Source organism: Mustela lutreola, chromosome 1 (assembly GCF_030435805.1).
Source record: "Mustela lutreola isolate mMusLut2 chromosome 1, mMusLut2.pri, whole genome shotgun sequence".
NCBI classification, from domain to species: Eukaryota; Metazoa; Chordata; class Mammalia; order Carnivora; family Mustelidae; genus Mustela; species Mustela lutreola.
This window is the reverse complement of record NC_081290.1, coordinates 108,574,555-108,594,896: the sequence shown is the minus strand read 5'-3', so window position 1 is coordinate 108,594,896 and position 20,342 is coordinate 108,574,555. Positions and strand designations below refer to the sequence as shown.

General features: G+C 39.4%; 1 protein-coding gene across 1 annotated transcript in view; it reads left to right on the top strand.

The window, feature by feature from the left end:
- The window catches only part of MTTP (microsomal triglyceride transfer protein), a 44,064-nt gene extending 35,794 nt beyond the window's left edge, over positions 1 to 8,270 (top strand). Inside the window, exons 16-18 of the mRNA XM_059172394.1 lie at positions 3,541 to 3,665; positions 5,255 to 5,425; positions 6,903 to 8,270. Of these exons, the coding sequence (XP_059028377.1) occupies positions 3,541 to 3,665; positions 5,255 to 5,425; positions 6,903 to 7,074 (468 nt within the window). The 3' untranslated portion in view covers positions 7,075 to 8,270. The remainder of the gene's footprint in view (positions 1 to 3,540; positions 3,666 to 5,254; positions 5,426 to 6,902) is intronic.
- Positions 8,271 to 20,342: the final 12,072 nt, after the last annotated feature.

The following is a 20,342-nucleotide window of genomic DNA, read 5'->3' as shown; positions in this document are numbered from 1 at the left end:
ACCTAAGCCCTTTTGTTGTTGGTCAAAACTGTGTCTTATGGATATCCTTAGCTGCAAGGAAAACTGGTAAGTGTAGTTTTGCAAAGGGTGCATTGTCACTCTAAACTAGTCTGTGTTGTAGTAAATATGAATGAAGAGAAGGACAATCAGCAGTACCTGTCTATTCCTTAATTCCCAAGGTCACATATAAAGAAACAGTTCTCAGATTATATCAGAATTTTGCATTGCGTGTATCTATTGCAGTATTAACTCTGAGGAGATGAATTTTTTGAGAGAGAGAGAGAGAGAGAGAGAGAGAGAGCATGTGTGTGCATGTGGCATGGGGGTGGGCCACAGGGAGAGGGAAGGAATCCTGAGCAGGCTCCACGCACAGCATGGAGCCCAATGTGGGGCTTGATCTCACAACCCCGAGGTCATGACCTGAGCTGAAATCAAGAGTTGGGTGCTTAACCAACAGAGCCACCCAGGTGCTCCGAAAGGGAGATGGATTCTTAATGAATAAAATCTCTGAAGAAGGCATAAGAGTGCTGAGGAAGTGATCTACATTTTAAGACACAGGAATCATGACAGTACAGCCCCATCTGTGTGTGCCCAGCTACCCATCAACAATCTCTGATGGTCAGAATTGGACTGTAAAACTTGATGAAAACACAATAATCTAGAAGTCAGACTCAGCAGACTTCTTATGTAAAGGGTAGAAAGCAAATATTTTAGACTTTGTGGGCCATATGGTCTCTATTGCAATTACTCAGCTCTGCCACCCTGGAGTGAAAACAGCCCTCAGCAATATATTAACAAACGAGTGTGGCAGTGCTCCAACAATATTGTATTTACAAAAACAGCAAGTGGGCCAGATTAGCCTGCAGGACGTAGTTTGCCAACTCCTGATCTAGATGATCTTGTAAAGTTCTTCTGTTCGTTAAGAGAGGGCACATAAGGTGCATTCTAAGCCAAAGATCATCCCGTGGCTATTAAAACATAACCCAATGTCTGTGTATTTCCTGTTGGAGTACTTGGCAGATCAGGGGTTACTATACAAATAAGCTGTTTGAGGCTCCTAGGTTCTGCAGAGCAATCCAGTAATGCCATCCCAGCTTCAGAGGCACATACCACTCTAGGTCAAGTGCTGACATTGAAGGAAATTTTGGCAGTGGATAGCCTGTCAAAGCCTCCAGGGCAGATGGAATTACTCTGTGCTTATTCTCACTGTCTCTTTTCGGCTAATTGGATTACTCTTCAGAGAAGGATGTCTGATAAAGTCAGCTTAATAGGGAGATCCTCTTTAGCCAGCAAAGAACATATTTTCCTGAATGGAAGCAATGGGGTAATTTTTCAAAATATCAGTGTTTGAACTCTAAGAGACACCTCTGAGACCAGAGGTCCAAGATCAAGGGGTCACACTAGCTACAAATGTAATGTATCTTGTTCTTGTAGCTCATAGGCAATAATTTCAATAAATATGCATTCTGGGTCAAATGAGGACATAAGCCTATGATCTTTATTACAATATTTCTCAGAACATGATTTCTTGCACACCAGGAGACAAGAGAGTTATGATTGTGTGATAGCCATGTGTGGTAATAGAAAAGTATCCTCCCTAGAGACAGTCTGGGTATTCATTCTGCCTCCATGTGTGGCTACCAGGCCTGATTTCCTGTTCAATCTTCAGATGTAATGTAGACCATGGAAGATTAGTATGGGAATTAAATGACATACCAAATGTAGAGCTTTGGGGACACAGTAGCTACTCAAAAGTGTTAGTTCCACTTACTTTGTACCCTTAAAAATGAGAACCACTGCACTATGTGATTGAGACCCTTTCACAAAGAAAGAGTGGTGTGTCCCTCTACAGGGATCAATGTTTAGACCTTCGATGGGAGCTCAGAAAAATTCTTCTGTGACTACATCTAAGAATTCTGTCATGGTCCCTTTGCATGAGAGAAATGGAATCTTCCCAGAAAGTCAAGGCACTCCTTAAAACCCAGACTGCAGTGGAAATGCTCTCTCTTCACAAAAGGCACATTGTCTCAAAGCTGTGAAATAGTCTTTTCCATGGTATTTGGTGTGTTTTGACATCTACCTAATATATGGCCAATGGGAAAACCAAAGTCCACATCAAAGAACTTTTTTTTATTGAATGGACTAACAAGATGATAGTTTTCAAATAGGGAAGAAAGGAAAAGATCCAAAGAAAGAAATACTTCTTCTTTTATTCTTTTTAGAGAGGAAGAGAGAGAGAAAGATAGAGTGTGTGTGCATGTATGAGTGAGCACAGGTGAGAGTAGAGGGACCGAGGGAGAGGGAGAGAGGAAATCTTAAGCAGGCTATATGCTGACCATGGAGCTCAATCTCATGATCCTGAGATCATGATCTGAGCTGAAATAAAGAGTCGGAGGCTTGCGGTTACCTGAGGGACTCCGTCAGTTGGGCATCTGCCTTCAGCTCAGGTCATGGTCCCAAGGTTCTGGGATTGAGCCCCACAACAGGGCTCCTGCTTGGCGGGGAGTCTGCTTCTCCCTCTCGTTCTACCTGCCACTCCCCTGCTTATACTCTGTCTCTCTCTCTCTGTGTCAAATAAATAAATTAAAAAAAATATTTTGAAAAAAGAAGAGTTGGACACTTAATTGACTGAGCTTTAGGAACAATCATGGTTATAATTCAAATGCAGAACTCTGAAATCTTGATTCTGTAGTTCATAGGCATTGGTTAAAATTTGGGCATAATTATTCTAGCTTTCTCAGGATAATTTGTGTTCCTTCAATATTAGTTATGATGCATGAGACAACCTGGCATCCCACTACAACCATATTTAGTTCTAGACTAAATGTAGCTGTAAGTATTCTTAAGATTCTCTCCTAATGTGTCCTGAGTTCTATATTAAGAAGCTCACACTTTCATCCAAGTGTCTTTTAGACTGAAAGTAGCTTCATGCCACAAGGAGACTTTTTGGTATACCTGGTTGTAAACCAATGCCTTTGATTGAGATTTCTTGCCACTTATTTCAGAAAGCGGAGAGAATTCAGAAAGATCAATATGATCCTTTCTAGAAAGCAAAATCGTGGCATTTTTAGTTAGGGAAATCAGGTCTTGTTTGGTCTGAGTAGGACAGTTACATAAGGAAGTTAGTCGTGCTGCTGGCTACCACGAACCTAAGATCTGTGGAGGGATATCAAAATTAAAGATACTTAGCCTTTTTTTCTCCAGAGCCATTATCTTTTCCAACACTGTCTGCAGGCAATGTGATGGCAATCCAGCTGAAGAAATTTTCAGCCAACATCACCCCAGCTAATGTCCTCAGAAAATGCAAGACTTAAAGGCTAAATACTGATAAACACATTGACTAAATACTTTAGCGAATGCACAGTCTGCTTCTAGGGATCAAGATTAGGATAATGTGTTTCCAAGCCTCAAGAAAGACTCCAACCTTAGCACAACTCAAATGTCATTATCTATAGCAGGAGATTGAACATACCTTTGGGAAGGGGTAGACTAAATTTGTGTATTGTTATTATTATTATTATTAAATATTTTTGCTTCTAGGAGCTTCAGTTGCAATCTGGACTAAAGGCCAATATGGATGTCCAGGGTGGTATAGCTATTGACATTTCAGGTGCAATGGAGTTTAGCCTGTGGTATCGGGAGTCTAAAACCCGGGTGAAAAATCGGTAAGCATATGTATAATATTCTATTCAATGAACTGCAGAGATATGCTTCTGGAACTGTTTAGCTCTCTGCCTTTTCAAAACCTATGTTTTCTCTTTTAGTTTTTCTAATGTACATGTTGAGTCAAATGGACGTGTTTGATTTTGAGAATAAGACACTGGTTCTAAACCAGTGTGATAATCAGGAGAATTATTCTTCTGTTTGTTGTGGAATTGAAGAAAAGAAAATGGAAGTGCAATTGATTTTTCCCTTTTTGGATATTTAAAAATACAGTGGGGCAGAAGTGAAATAGGAGTGGCAAAATTAAAGTTTTGATTTCTATGAAACTGTACTTAAGGAATTGAGAAATCAAAAGGCAGCACATTTTAATGTGAAAGGTGACCCACAGTGTTACTAAAAGGAACCTAAGAAGAGAAATGAAACAGGCCATCAGAGGGATAAGCAGTTTAATTTAGGGCTTCTCAGTGAATCTATCTTCTTTCCCCTTTTTTGAGTTATTTTCTAGATAGAAGTTCCCGCAAATTAAATGGAATTGAATTTTTGCTGAAAGAAATCAACAAGATCCACACCCAAAATTATCTGGATTTTTAAAAAGGACACAGTATCCCTAAGACTTTACCAGTATCCATGCTGTAGCCAAACTATCTTTAATTTTTCATTTGTTCATTTAAAAAATATCTCTTTAGCCTTTGTTGAGTGTAAGATATTAGAAGATATGGTAAGGGATTCAGGGACTTGCATGAAACCACCTCTGACCTACTTTTACACCAACAACAGCAACAGGGACTTTAATTTTCACAGCCAACTTTGATAGTATCCTTCTATCAGAAAAGCCTGTGCATAGAGCTCTGATTTAATTGGGGGAATAATTTCACACAATTTCATTTAAAGTCTAATTAAATTAAATTAGAGTGATCCTAGAGGTAAACCTTCTACTGGGATTGTTTATCCCTCCATTGTCATCCAACCCACGTTCCCTTGTCAACCCAACCTGCCTGTCTAGTTCTCTAGGCGACTACTGGGGAACCCACCATATTTGTTCTTCCTGGAGCAATTCATTGTACGTGCCTCACTGTAGGAATAGTTTTTGGTGACACAACATTTCTTTCAAATATCTGGACAACTATAGACTTATGTCTCTGAAGACCCTTTAGAGAAAGTAATGAAATGGAACCAAAATAGCTCCATAGAAGCCCACAGAGAGATAGTTACCAAGAAAATTGTTGAACGTCAGCTGTCTTTGTGAGTTTAGACTTTTTTTAAGCTAGCTCAGGTGGTTCTGACTTGAAAGGATCAGGTTCCAGGCACATTTTCCCTTTGGCCCTTGCTATCACACAGTAGTGCCTGCTAGATCCTTCATTCTGACATCTGGGCGGGTGCAGGGGAAGGGCAGACCTTCAAGGCCTCATCCAGGGGACTAGCCAGGCCCTGATGGCTAGCAGAACTCTGAGCGCATTTAGGTCTTACAGTAGTCCTTTATATGTTTCCTTCCAGTTGCGAGTTCAGACCCTGCGAAATTAGAGCTATTGGTCCAGATTCCAGATCAATTAAATGTGATAGTAACAGGGGTTTTTTTGGCCTCAATCTTTAGGGTGGCTCTGGCAATAGTTGGCAGCATCACCGTTGACTCCTCTTTTGTGAAAGCTGGGCTGGAAATCAGTGCAGAAACAGAAGCAGGCCTCGAGTTTGTGTCCACGGTGCAGTTTTCTCAGTACCCGTTCTTGGTTTGCATGCAGATGGACAAGGATGGAGTCCCATTCAGGTAAGAGGCAGTGCTCGGGGAATGTTCCTGGGAAGTCTCCAGTTCTCCAGGAACATGCACCCAGTTTTGAGCATTTAGTTTCAGAAATTGAAAGAAAATGGTAAAAATACAGTGAAACATAAATTTCCTTTAAATAAATAAGAGAATAATTAATAAGGTTTAAAAATCAGTTTCTAGGATACCAAGAAAATATGAGGACTAATTCATTTGATTCTGGGGATAATATTGTATTCTTGTCCAGAAATTATTTTTTCAAGGTAACAAAGGGATTTGAATTACCCTAAGAGTTGCCATGTAGTTTCAGCAAAAATAGCGAACGTGTACTTATTATCAGCTAACTTCACAACTATCTCCTAGACCAAAAATTCAAAACAAAATACTTGGCAATCATTTACCCTGGTTTAAGAGCCCAAATTAATTCATAATTCTTAGGTAATCATACAATAGGAACTTGGTCTTGTTTAAGTTTTGGGTTAAACTTGAGAGTTTGGGACTTGGAATTGAAAAAAAAAAAATGCTTTCGGTAGAACTCTTAGAGTCTCAAATACCAAATACCTGATTGTTCGTGAAGCTTCCTATCACCTCTTTTACCCTACAGCTTCTCATTTACACTGTGTCCTTTGAATCTTATAACGGTTGTTTATAACAATACTATCACATGGAAATAGAAGCTTTGGATAGCATCAACTCTTCTGTAGTTCTAGAGGTCTCCCCGACACACATTATTAACCATGAAGGCAATTGGATATTTAAAATACCAAGCATATCTTATATCATCTCCTTCAATAAGAAGACCAGAGTTGAGCACCTTCTTTATTGTGCTGATATTTCATGACTCATATGAGGAATGTATAAATGATATCAGTACAAATATGAATAGCTTATATTTTTACAGAATAAAAGCTGTTGTCTTATATTAGCTTATATTTAGAATAAATCTCCATTAATGAATTAAAAAAAAAAAATCAGCCTTCCAGTGGTCGAAATACAGTGACCACCAAGCCAGGCTCATGACTAACTGGTTTCATTCCACATTCCACTTGGCCCAGAGCTCTAGAAATGTTTGCCTGTCTGCATTCTCAGCCTCCATCCAGTTGGATTTGCCACTTACTCAAAAGGGGAGTGCTCCCAAGGTGGGGCTCCTGGAATGAGGGGTGGGAGACATAGCAAGGCCTGCAAAGCTTAACAGCATCTCCAAAAAGCTGAGAGGAATTTGGTCCTTCATTCTAGAAAAATATATGTCAGGACTCCCATATTCCAGGCATTCAAAATATATCTGCTGGTGTAGAAAGAAATGGGAAGAAAACAGTTACCCCATTCATGGGAATGGAAGCTGGTAGTCTTTGGCACTCCCGTCCTTTCTTAAATTGCTTTGAAACATAAGCTTCAAGTACACACGCTTAGTAGCTTGGCTCAGAGGAGTGTGGGGTCCCTTTAATATGTGTGTAATTTTATTATTGTTGCTGTCATTATGCAGGCAATTTGAGACCAAGTATGAAAGGCTATCCACAGGCAGAGGTTACGTCTCTCGGAGAAGAAAAGAAAGCCTCATAGCGGGATCTGAATTCCCGCTCCACCAAGAGAACTCTGACATGTGCAAGGTGGTGTTTGCCCCTGAGCCTGAGAGTAGTTCTGGCGGTTGGTTTTGAGACTGATTGGTAAGGTTTCACTTGGATCTGTCTTCTGAGATGGGATACGATGTGACATGCCTATATACTTGCTCTCTGAGAGCACAGTGTTTACATATTTACCTGTATTTAAGATTTTTGTAAAAACCTCTGAAAAACCTCAAATGATTAAATATGGGCCCAATTCCGTGTAGTACTGATAGTGTCATTTTGAGCCAATGTATGAGACACTTCCAGCAGCATTCTTAGTGTTCTGGTACCTTTGTCCATCCCATTTGGTACAGTGGTAAAAGTGTTATTCCAAGGAGAAACAATTGTCTGTAAAACACAAAACAAAACACACGTACCCTCAGGAGAACCCAACTTTGTTTCAACGATTTTTCAGTCAATGTTTTTGAAGCCCTCTATAGGACCTTACACATGCTTGTTTCTACCAAATATCTTGCCTAATCGGGGACAAAAACAAAGACAAAACAAACAAACAAACAAGAAATGACCTTTTTTTTTTTTTGAGGGGAAGTTGGGGGAGGCAATAAGACTTTCTAAAGACTTTTTTCACAGCTTCAAGGTTGGATATTTATCTCTTTGTCATTAGTTTTACGAAGCACTGAGGTAGAAGGCACACAGAATTCAAACACAGCATCATCTTTCCACTGACCACATGGTCACGTTGCTAGAAGAGCGCCATTTTGCCCTCTGCCTTCTGCCCTGCAAGGATATTGGACTTAGCAGTACAAGTTAGAAATACGAACTTCAAAAACTCCATTTGATTTTACTTGTGCTGTGTCCCTTTGAGACTGCAATGTGGGACACTGTCCTTTATAAGGGACATTTTCATATGTTCATTAGTTTTTCTTTCATCCAAGTGTTTTGTGGTAGAAGTTCTAGTCTGTTTGACTACAGTCTGTACAAAACCCAGAATGACCAAGAGAATTTACTACTGCTTTAAGAACCTGATGGATTTGGACTTCTAAAATATGAAATCAAGAAAAGTTTGTCTTTATTTGTACAAGTTAAAAGAGCCATGTTAAACGTTTTCAAATACCTATTAATAAACAAGATGTATGTGTTGCTAGTGATAAACTCAAAACAGGTCACAGGTGCTCATTTGTCCATTAAACACAGACACATACACACATGCAATGGAAGTTTAGCTAGCCCACCTCTGGTTGTAAATTTTAAATGATATGTGATGAAATAAATATATGGACATCCTATTGAGTTGTCTTGTCTTCCATTACTTTGAACACCATATTTCTCTCTTTCTGCCACTTTCTGAGCTCAGACACATACACTGTAAGCCTCTGACACTCTATAGAACAGGATGGATTCTCTAATAGGAGGTCAGAGCCCTGTGGAACATGAGCCACAGATTACCAACAGTCAGAACCTTGTCAGTACCTGCAAACTTGAAAACGAGCTCTAATTCCAGTTTCCATAAGGCTCTGGACTGGCACCTTCATTGTGGTGTTATGAGAAGAAAGACAGGAATCAAAACCTAGAAGGGGCCATGTGTCATGGCGGCATTGGTCTTGGGAGAAGCATTCTGTAAAGACACTCATGCTACATACAGCAAAAGCAAGTTGACCTCGGAAACTAAGCCAAAGATGTCATGGGCCAAGGAACCTCAGCCAGGTGATGCTTAACACACCACAACTGCTTCTGTAAAATGCAAAATAGTATTTGACTCAAGAGTGATGTGTGTGGTGTCCTGGACATCAGTGTTATACTACTTCCCAACAGCTTGTCTGCCTGGCTCCATCAAACATGGTCGCCCTTTTGGAGAATGGATAGCACTGACCAGCTCTAACTTCCTCCAGAGAGATAAGAAACCTGAAGCATAGGACAAACACTGACTCCTTTCTGGATGAACAAGGTAGAAGTCTAGGAGGGCTGGAGTGATAATCCATATTTTGAAATGATGTACTGGAGCCAGAAATACCACTGTAAGCCTCACTTGCTGTCTCTAATTCTGACCAATTCACTGTTTCAAACATCAGTGTCCAGACAGCTTTGTCCTCAGCAAAGGTGTCTGCCGGGCAAGAGTACAACCCTTGGACATGAGTCCTCTGCCCTGTCAGCTTCTTCCTGCAAACCTGAAGGATTTAGTCTGGCTGCATTTCTGCTGTGGAGGGCCTACTGCCATTCCCTGTATCTCATTAGATCTCTGCACACAACAAGTTGTTCCCTGCTTCTCTGAACCTGGCCGCCTTCAGAAATATCTTTAAAGCTAACACTTATTTAGTGCTTGTTATGTGGCAGGTATTTTAAACATTATATATATATTAGATAATTTAATTCTCACCATAACTATATTGAGTAGGTAGCATTATTATTTCCATGTTATAGATCATTGCTGTCCAATAGAACTATAAGGTGAGCCACAGAAGCACTTTTAACTTTCAAGCAGTGACTTTAAAAAAAATAAGCAGAAACCAGTGCAATGAATTTTAATAATGTGTTTTTAATCCAATATATGTAAAGTGTTGTATCAACATGTAATAAATATAAAAAGTATTAGTGGGATATTTTGGGGGGAAGGAATAGATCTTTGAGTTGTGCTATATAATTTGCATACCCTATAGCACATCTCCATTTGGATTAGCCCCATTTCAAATGTTTGCTAGCCCTGTGGGGCTCGTGGTTACTGAACTGGCCAATACAATAGAATGGAGAAACTGGGGCATAGAAGACATTTGGACAATTCACCCCACAGAAGACATTTTCTCAGCTAAATAATAGTAAAACCAGGATTCAAATATAAGTGGTCTTTTCCAAGACCTGCTCTCTGACTTTGTGAATTCTATATTCATACTATATTTTCCAGATCACTTTGGTTTTTAAAAATTTGCTGCTAGAAGAAGCCAGACAGTAGTTAAGAGAATGGCCAATGTGGGACAGCAACTATAAGGCTTTAAGATGTATTACAAAATTCTAGAGCCAATGCCCTTTTTCTGTGGGTCTTGTGTCTCCATCTCTGATAGTACCAGGAGTGCTTGTATACTTAGAGACCTCTATTTTCTTTGCCAACCAATCTTTCCTCCATGAAGAGTATTACAGTTTTAGCTTTAAATTTAGGTATTTTTTCCATTTTGAGTGAATTTGTATATAATGTGTGTAGTAGCTGGTCCAAATTTATTCCTTTGTATATGGATATCCAATTGTCCCAACAGCATTTTTTGGAAGCTGACTCTTTCCAATTAAGTTGTTTTTAGTTCCCTTGCTTAAAATCGATTGACTATAAACAATCATTTTGGGATGTCAGTTTTATTCCATTAATCTGTATGTCTATCTTTATGCCAATACCACACTCTCTTCATTACTGTTGCTTTGTGGTAAGTTTTGAAATAGGAAGTGTGAGTTCACCTCCTTTGTTCTTTTTCAGGATTGTTTTGGCTGTTGTGAGTCCCTTGAGTTTCCATATGGATTTTAGGATCAGCCAGTCAATTTCTACAAAGCTAGCTAGGAAGCTAGCTAGGAATCTGATAGGGCTTGTGTTGAACTTGTGTATCAGTTTTAGGAATATTGCCACTTTAAATTTAAATGCATGAACACGGAGCATCTTTCTACTTACTTAAATGTTCTTTAATTTCTTTCAACAGTGTTTTACGACTTTCAGGGTCTAAGTTTTATACTTCTTTTGTTAAATTTATCCCACATGTTTTATTCCTTTTGATGCTATTATAAATGAAATTATTTTCAAATTTCAAATTTACTTTCAAATCTAAATTGTTTGTTGCAAGTGTTTTTATATATTGATCATGAGTCTTGCAACCCTACTGAACTTAATTAATTTTGATAGGTACTTAGGACTTTCTATGTAAAAGATCATGCCGTCTGGAGACAGAGATCATTCTACTTCTGCCTTTCCAATCTGAATTTCTTTAATTTAATCTTATGGTTGGATTGGCTAGAATCTCTAGGACACCACTGAATAAGGGTGGTAAGAATAGTCATAGCCAAGAGAATAGTGCCGGTAAAGACGGTGATGAGGAGGAATGGCAGACAGACAGTCATGATCACAGAACATAAAAGGCAGGCTCACATCATCTGGGAACGGCTCTAGTTCTATTTTCACTAAGTAATATATTTGAAAATTCATAAAATCTTATTTGAAAGTTTAAAGGATTTAAATAGTCTATGTGCCCTCCCTAAATATGGGGAGGAGGAAAGCATCTATCCTGGCATCAAGAATCTTCCAGATTCAGATCAGCTGAAGCTTCACTACTCTTCATCAGTTTAGTTGTTAACTAAAGATCAGTGGGGATGGCAGGGAGTGAGAAAGGAGGCCCTGTTTGGAATTCTAGTTCCACCACCTACTGTTTGAATGATCTTAGGCATGTGACTCAATCGTCATCCTTAACATGGGTATGATAATCTCTGTTTCACTGGGTTATTTTAAGCTGAGATAATGCATGTGCCAATCATACAGTAGCATTTGATAAATGTTTTCTACTCTCATTAATGTTGTTTTTAATATTAGAGAGGTGGTGAGCAATGTTCTCACTTAACAATCAGCTTTGATCTTATTTGTTATCAACGAGGTTCGTTGGTACTTTATTTGCCTTTACCTTGCACCTAGTTGGGGAGCACAGTGGTCCTCTAACTCTCGGGGCTTAGTGCAGTATGGTTTGGATATCTAAACCTCTTGTATGGAGCATGCAGAAAGGCAGGAAGTAGGGCAGTACAGCAGTGAGGGCAATTTGGAGTAAGATACTCCTGCACACCTGCAGTCTCACCTTTTCCATGTGCTCCTGCTATACAAACCTCCCAGCCTCTCAGTTTCTGCACCTGTAAAATGAGCAGCCACTCATAGGTTGTTGTAAAGATGAAGTTAAGGTAATGGGCTAGTGCCTGGTATGTAGCAAGCACTTAGTACGTATTCCCTAATATTAACTTTTAATATGTGGTCCTATAGAACTCCTGAATAAAGCAATATTTTATATTCTGACTCCATGGAGCTAATCTATTTTCTGTATTTTCACCCATAAGCATCATGGATGATCAGGAAGATTACCAGGTTTGCTTATTTGTTATCATGAAATCACTAGTTTCACATTATAAAAATCATTTTCATATTTTATGACAGCACGACTTTTACCCATTTCTCCACATGCCCAAGCTGACTTCAGATTTCATCAATTCTTTCTTTACCAAATTGCTTTGCTTTTGTTCTGTGTGACTGATCATTACCAAGAAGAAAGAGTAAGTATTTTCATGAGAAAACATAGAATGGATCTAAAATTCAGCCATAAAATGAACAAGTTCCAGTAGAGTTCTTGGAGAAAACAGTAAGAGGACTCCACATCATAAATGAGATGGATAGCATTTGGAGAGGGAAGAAAACACTGGGAAGAAGACTGCATCTCAGCTCAGTCCTCATCCTTCTTCAGGAACTCGAACAGAATGTCCTGTGTCTAAGCTTCTGTCTATTCTTACTCACCCCACACCCCTACTATCAGGTTCTCTTTCTTTGTCAGGGACCATGCAGGCACAGAGTCGCTGTGTGAAACGGATGGCACATCCGAAGTGGGTAATTTGAGAAGAGCTCAATAAATGTTACAAAGATAGGAGCAGGATGAAGGAAAGCCACAGTGGATGGTGCAGCACCCTGAGGCTCCTAACAATAGGGAGCCTGAAAGGTCAAGGGAGAGAGTAAGCACTGGAACCCAGAGAACATAAACTTTATGGAACTATGGCTTCAAATTTAAAAACACAATCAGCCCTCACCACACTCCCCCAGAAGGAACCAGGGGAACAAACACTGTGACCTCACTTTCTTTCCTCCCTCTGATCTCCTATCAGTGTTGGCTGAAACCCACCAGAAGCAGAGGCAAGAGTGCCTACTGATCCACACAATCCATACTGGTGTAAGGCGTAGAGAGGGGTTTGGAAGGAAGATGGGAAAAATTCCAGCCCAGGTTTGTATGATAATTCCATCCTTATGATTTATTCATTGATTTAATCCATCATTTTATACAATGTGGTGGGTCTATTTGGATCAAGAAATGTACTAGGTTAAAAAAAAAAGTAAAATAGGTTGCCTTCAAGAAAATCAGTGAGGTGAGGGAATTAATATGGCTAAAAATAGTTTTAGCACAATAGTATAAATGCTGTGAAAGAAATGTGTTCCATATCCTAAGAGAGCATAAAGGAAAGAAAGAAGAGGTGAAGAAAGACCAAGGAGTTTAAATTTGAGCTGAGCTACATGATTTCTTTACTTCTATCCCAGCCACTAGTCAACCAGAATTGGCCTCTTCCTTTGGCTGTGTATCAGATTCCTTAACTATCCACGATATCTGAAACCCCAAAGTGAAGTGTGTTGTGTGTACCTTCAGTCTGAGTGTGCAGAGACTGTAAACAATTCTCGCTGTCAGAGAACCTACTGTGTAATTCCATATTCTAATTGATGAGATTATAAAGGAATATAAAAATTTAGATCAATAACGAGTCCATCATTGGTGGTACATTAGTTCATCATTTACCTTCCATCATGGGATTACAGCTAATCTACAATGAATTTGTAATCATTTGCTACCCTCCTATTAATAAAAGTTTAATTTATTCACAGTTGACTTGGAACATCACATAAAACCTGGATGCTATTTTCATCCTTCTATTTTTACTAGAAAGATTCCTGCCATAATCTTCTAGGATTACATGTAAAAGTTTGTTCTCTCTTGGCCATGTGTTTGTCTTCTTTGGAAGGATGTCTACTCAGGTCCTCTGCCCATTTTTAAATTGGATTATTTGGGGTTTTTTGGTGTTGAGTTGTATAAATTCTTGTTGTATTTTGGGTACTAACTCCTTATTGAATATGTCATTAGCAAATACCTTCTTCCATTCAGTAGGTTGCCTTGTCATTTTGTTTGTGGTTTCCTTTACCATGCAAATGAAAAGATGCTTATCATCACTAATCATCAGGGAAATGCAAATCAAAGCCACGATGATGAGCTATCACTTTACACCTATCAGAATGGTTTGAATAAAAAAGAAATAAGAAGTGTTGGTGAGGATGTGGAGAAAAAGGAACCCTCCTGCCCTGTTGGTGGGAGTACAAATTGGCACAGCTACTGTGAAAAAGTGTGGAGGTTCCTCAAAAAATTAAAAATAGAATTGTCATATACTACTGGGTACCTACCCAAAGAAAATGAAAACACAAATTTAAAAAGATTCATGCACCTCTTTGTTTACTGTAGCATTGTTTTTACAATAGCCAAGATAGGGAAGCAACCCAAGTGTCCATGGATAGATGAATGGATAAAGGAGATGTGAGATATATATATATGTGTGTGTGTGTGTTTTTACACACGTGTATATATATAAATCATATATAATATATATGTGCATATATAATGGAATATTACTTAGCCATAAAAAAGAATCTTGCCATTAGCAACAACATGGGTGGACCAAGAGAGGATAATATCAAGTGAAATAAGTCAGAGAAAGACAAATACCAGGTGATTTCACCCATATGTGAAATTTAAGAAACAAAACAAATGGCCAAAGGAAAAAGAGACAAGCAAAGAAACAATTTTAAATACAGAGAACAAACGGGTCATTACTAGAGGGTTGGTGGGTAAGGGAATGGCTGAACTAGGTGAAGGGGATTAACAGTTCACCTGTTGTAATGAGCACTGAGTGATGTATAGAATTGTTGAATCACTGTATTGTATACCTGAAACTAATATGACACAGTATGTTAACTATACTTCAATAAAAAAAAGTTGGATGTATTCTCTCCAGAATAGGTTCTATCTAGGTTTAAACTACTTGATTCCTTCTTCTGTGATATCGACCATAACAACTTTTTTCTAGATACATCTCCTGAAGCAAGGGAAACAAAAAGAAAAGCAAAAATAAATATTAGGACTACCTCAAAATAAAAAGCTTCTGAACAGTGAAGGAAACAATCAACAAAACTAAAAGGCAACTTATGGAGTAGGAGAAGATATTTGCAAATGGCATGCCTGATATAAAGTTAGTATCCAAATTATATAAAAATTAATAAAGCCCATCACCCCCCAAAATGAATAATACAATTAAAAATGGGCAAAAGACAGGTATAGACATTTTTCCAAAGAAGATCTACAGATGGCTAACAGACACATGAACAGATGCTCAACATCATTTATCATCAGGGAAATGCAAATCAAAACTACCATGATATATTTATAGCAACATTATCTACAATAGCTAAATTATGGAAATAGCCCAAGCGTCCATTGATTGATGAATGGATAAAGAAGTGGTACACACACACACACACACACACACAGGAATATTACTCAGCCATAAAAAAGAATGAAATTGTGCCATTTGTAATGACATAGATGAGCTAGAGTATTCTGCTAAGCGAAATAAGTCAGAGAAAGAAATATACCATATGATTTCATTCATATGTGGAATTTAAGAAACAAAACAAACAAGCAAAGGGGGAAGAAAAACAGTGAGAGACAAACTGAGAGACACTCTTAACTGTGGAGAACAAACTGATATTTACTAGAAAGAAGGTGAGTTGGGGATGGGGGAAATAGGTGATGGGGATTAAGGAGGGTACTTGCTCTGATGAGCACAGGGTGATGTATGGAAGTGCTGAATTATTATATTGTACACCTGAAACTAACACTACACTGTATGTTAACTAACTGGAATCTATATGAAAACTTAAAAGAATAAATTATCCAATTCCTTTCGTTAGTAGAAGTGAGTCACTTTGGAGTACCTAGCCCCACTTCTTTTTTTATACTTCTCACACTTAGTTTGCCTGAAGATTAACCATGTAACCACAGTCATGGAATAAGATGTGTGAGATGAATCTTTCAAATTATTGAGATATGAAGACATGCCTAGCAGTGGTATTCTAATATATTTCTCAGAAGACATTAGCCCTTTAAAGAAATCCAAGGGGGACATGAATATGAAACATTTATTGGATGAATAAACAATTTTCTAAAAATTAAAATTATTTATGCCTAACCTAAAATTATTTATGCCTTTATGACCTACCAAATGTTTTACGTTAGGTGCATCTGTTAGGTGCCATAGTTCATAGGTATCTGATCATCTCATTCTTAAAACAACCGTATAAAGTAGGAACCACCCGTGGGGCATGGAGCACAGAAAGACTCAGTGACAGGTCTAAGACCTCACAGCTGGTAAAGAGCAGAGCCAGGATTTAAATCAGGAGTCTCCCTCTAGAGTTCAAGTGTGTATCTACTGCACTCTGCTAACTACCCGGGGTCCAGTCTGAGTCCCTAAGCCTGGAAATCCATTCCCCTCCACACTCAGGTCAACATTTCATTGCAGCCTCATATGTACTGCTCTTCATAAACAATATGCTTCCTGTTTCTTTAGCGTGCACACTCTGAACACACCAGCATTCAACTATTTCAGTTCCTCTGCTCTTGTTTTTCCTTCTGCCTTCTGCCCAAAGGGATCTTAGCAAGCCCAGCTCCCACCACGTTTCCTGTGCATGGAGGCTGCCAGCTGCTGGGACACCTGCTTCCCAGGTATGCTTATTACATACACCACCCACTTGGGAATTAACCATACCGACATGAGTGACTACCCTTCTTCATTGTCTCGTGTTGCTAAAAAATTACTTTCATTATGTAAATATCTTATTTTCCCAAATACAGTATGAGCTTCTCAAGCTCAGGACTATGTATGTCGTCCTTAGTATCCTCCACAGAGGGTGTGATGGTCAGTAAGTACTGAGGTGTTCCCTATGGATGTCAGTGCGTTTGTAACTTTCAGGATGTTCAGACTGCTTTCAGGATAGCCAAAGAGCTATTCAACGTAGATCTGTTCCAGTCAGATCCTCCCGAATAGATCAATTTTCTCCCCTTTCATCATGGCTCAGTGCTTTTACACTCCCCTCAAAAACAACAACAACACAAAAAACAAAGGAGAAAGAAATAAAGGCTAGATTAACTTTGCCAAAAAAGAAAGAAAGCAATATTTCTGAAGCACTATCTTTTAAAAATATTCACAAGAACCTTGAAGCAGGTGTCCATTGGCTCTGCTAGGAAAAAAAAAAAAAAAAAAGTCATTGAGGAAAATGAAGATCTTGAAGGAAGTTTTCCACTGGAAAATGGTATGCTAAGACCAGAGCTCCCTACTCAGCAGCATCAACCTTCTTGCTTCCTTCCAAGTGTCAGCCTGTGGTTGTTGGTGAACTGGAGTCCAGAGCGGTGGTTCCCAAAATGGTGTGCACTAGACTCTCTTGGAGGGCTTGTTAAAACACAGATGATGCCCGCCCCTGCCCATTTCAGGTTCACCTGGCCTGAGGTAGGCAGAGGATTTGCATTGAGAACAGGTGATGTCTGCTCTCTGAAGCCCATGCTGTCAGTATGGGGGCTACTCTTTGAGATCCTTGCTCTAGAGAAAGAGGAAGAGACTTAACATCAAGTAAAATATTGATCTCTCCTAATGTTTGTAAACTGTGTGTGTGTAAGAGTTTGTAGTTTCTACAATGAATATCTATTTCAGCAAATCATTAGGAGCCTCTCACCCCTCATATTTAGGATAATTTTACACAAATACTTAAATATGAAGTTTCAAGAGAGCATGAGTGTATGTTTGGGGGGAATATAAGAGGTAGGAAAACATCTCAAAATCCCATGTGTCACAAGTTTTAACAATATTCATGGCCTTTTTATTTAGTAATTCCACTTACAGGGCTTGGACTTTATCTCAAGGAAGTAGTCAGAGATGCTTGGAAGAATTTGTGTTCAATGATGTTCATTGAGGCATCATTTTCATAGCCCCAAACTAAAAACTAAGTACTTAAAAATATAAAATTGATTAAACATGATGTGATACAGCCATATGAGGAAATAAGACACAGCTGTTAAGAATTAGTCATCTAAGGGGCGCCTCGGTGGCTCAGTGGGTTAAAGAATTAGTCATCTAAGAATATAGGGAGATAAGGAGGTCAGTGTATAATTCCATGAAGCAAAAAAGTAGACCATAAAATAGCATGTAAAGTATCACATATACTTATAAGTATTTATTTCTAGGGGGCCATTTGTGTAGTGGGTACCTCTGGGCGATTACAAATTTTCCTAACTAGTTTCTAGAATATTATAACATTTTCTAAATTTCCTTCAAAGAACATGCTTTATTTTTATAACTAGAATGTGTCCCAATAAATGGTTTGAATATTTTTGAGCAACCTGTAAAGCAGTGAATTTGAATTTTTCAGAAGCAGAAACACTGCCATGGAGATGCATATTGTAGCAGTTAATAATTCTTGAGTGCTAACCTCAGGCTAGAGGTAATACATAGTATCTCTTTATAATTCTCACATTATAAGAATATGTGTAATCCAATAATGTTATTCTGCAACACTCTATTTCTAGCGTGTGTTTGTACGTGCATATACATATGTATGTAATAAAACCTGTTCTTATTCTGTATCTGATGGTACTGAAGTACATAACGGTGCAGGGGAGACGACACTCAAGGGACAATCTGTTGATCAAGGTTGTAACTTCAAGGGGCAGAGAGAAATACTAGTTTTGACTATGTCTTTGATGACTATCTTTTCTCGACACTTCTATCGGGTAAGCTTCCTATCAAAGGACTTTGGCCAGGCTGCCTCTCCCTATCTCCTTCAGTGTAGGTATACTATCTCTTTTGTAGCTCCATGCACCCTGGACAACTACAAAATTCCTTCACTTTTGGTCTCCTGCTATTGCTCTGGTTTTCCTGATTCTCTTTACACCTAGCCCTCTGCTCCCTGCCTGCCCCATGTTGGGTTATTGGCATGGATCTCTTTTTTTGTGGCCGTCAGCCAGTTTCCTCTTTCATTCTCCATGCCTTTGACAAGGCTTAGACTAGATAGCTTCATCAGCGTATCAGGCATTCTCACCATATTTAAAGGCTTTCTGAAATCCTAACCTTTTCATGAATCACAACACCTGGCATTCAGTAGGCGTTCATTCATTCTTAAACGATGTTGAGTCCCTCCACACTAGAAATGCAAGAGTGATTTCTGCTGTATGAGACTCCGACATATACTGAGCACACACAGAAAAATCACGCCCACTAAACCTTGTATAGGCTACTCTCACTCTAGATTTTTTCTAGAATCTTTGACTGAGCCTATACTAACCTTAGAACCAACTTTAGAGTTCCTTTAAAAGAAAGTGTCTGTTTAAAAACACACCTTAATGAGGATGCTGGTCATAAAACATGTCCCCAAATTATTTGACACTTTACCTGTCGAGGAAGGTGGGATCAGTGTTCCAGCTCATTGAATCTGGGTTCTGTGTTTGCCTGTCGAATGGATTATGGAAAAGGTGATGCCATGTCATTATGTAAATTTAGGCCTCGAGAATGGGCAACATCTGCTACTGTCTGTTGAGATACTCATTGTTGGAACTCACCACCATGTTTTGAGGAAGTTCAAGCAGCCCCTGGAGAGGGCAGGCTGAATAGCATCAGCTTTCCAGTCATTTGAGTAAGCCATTTGGGAGGTAGAGTCTCTGGTCCTTAGTCGAGCTGCTGGGTAAAGCAGACCCAGACCTTCCATGCTGAGCCCCACCCAAATGACAGATTCGTGAGCTCAAGAGACAGTTTTTGAACGACGGATGTACTGAGTTATGAAGGTGAGGTCTTCTGCACATATTGTAGTGGGCTTGCATTAGCGGGGCTCCAGTAGGTGGCTAAATGGCTCTGTGTAAGAAATAAGAGGCTATTGGACAGTTCTAAGGCAGTGAGCTAAGGAACAGAGGAGGCAGAGGATGAAGGGAGGGAGAGGGCTGTAGCAACAGGGAGAGAGGCTGATGCACAGACGAACTCCAGAGCCTGTGATCTTAGCGAGCGCCAGAGATGCCAGAGAGGATCTAGAACGGGGATATCTGTGGTTCGGGTTTGAGGGGTTTGCTAAGGCAGCTGGCTGCCATGAGAGGGGGCACCTGCTAATCTCCATCCCATGCACCTTAAACCTTCTGCCTGTTCCTGCTGTACAACTAGTTTCGAGTCTGGAACACTCAGGATTCAATGAGTGTACAGCCTTAAAGTCTACAGGGCGATGCTGTGCCGAGTAACAGTGAACACTTGAAGCAAAACCTCCAGTGCAATTTGAGAAGTCACTGGAAACAAGAGCTGGAAGCCAGAGGTGACTCAGGAAAACACTCCACTCTTTCTTGCCCCTTGACCCCCAAGCCCTGGACATATGTGAGGGATCTGCAATGTCTCTCTTTGTGGAAGGTGGACTCAAATCTTTGGGGGGGCTTTTATCTTAATGTTTATAGTCACTTCGGTTGACTAACGGT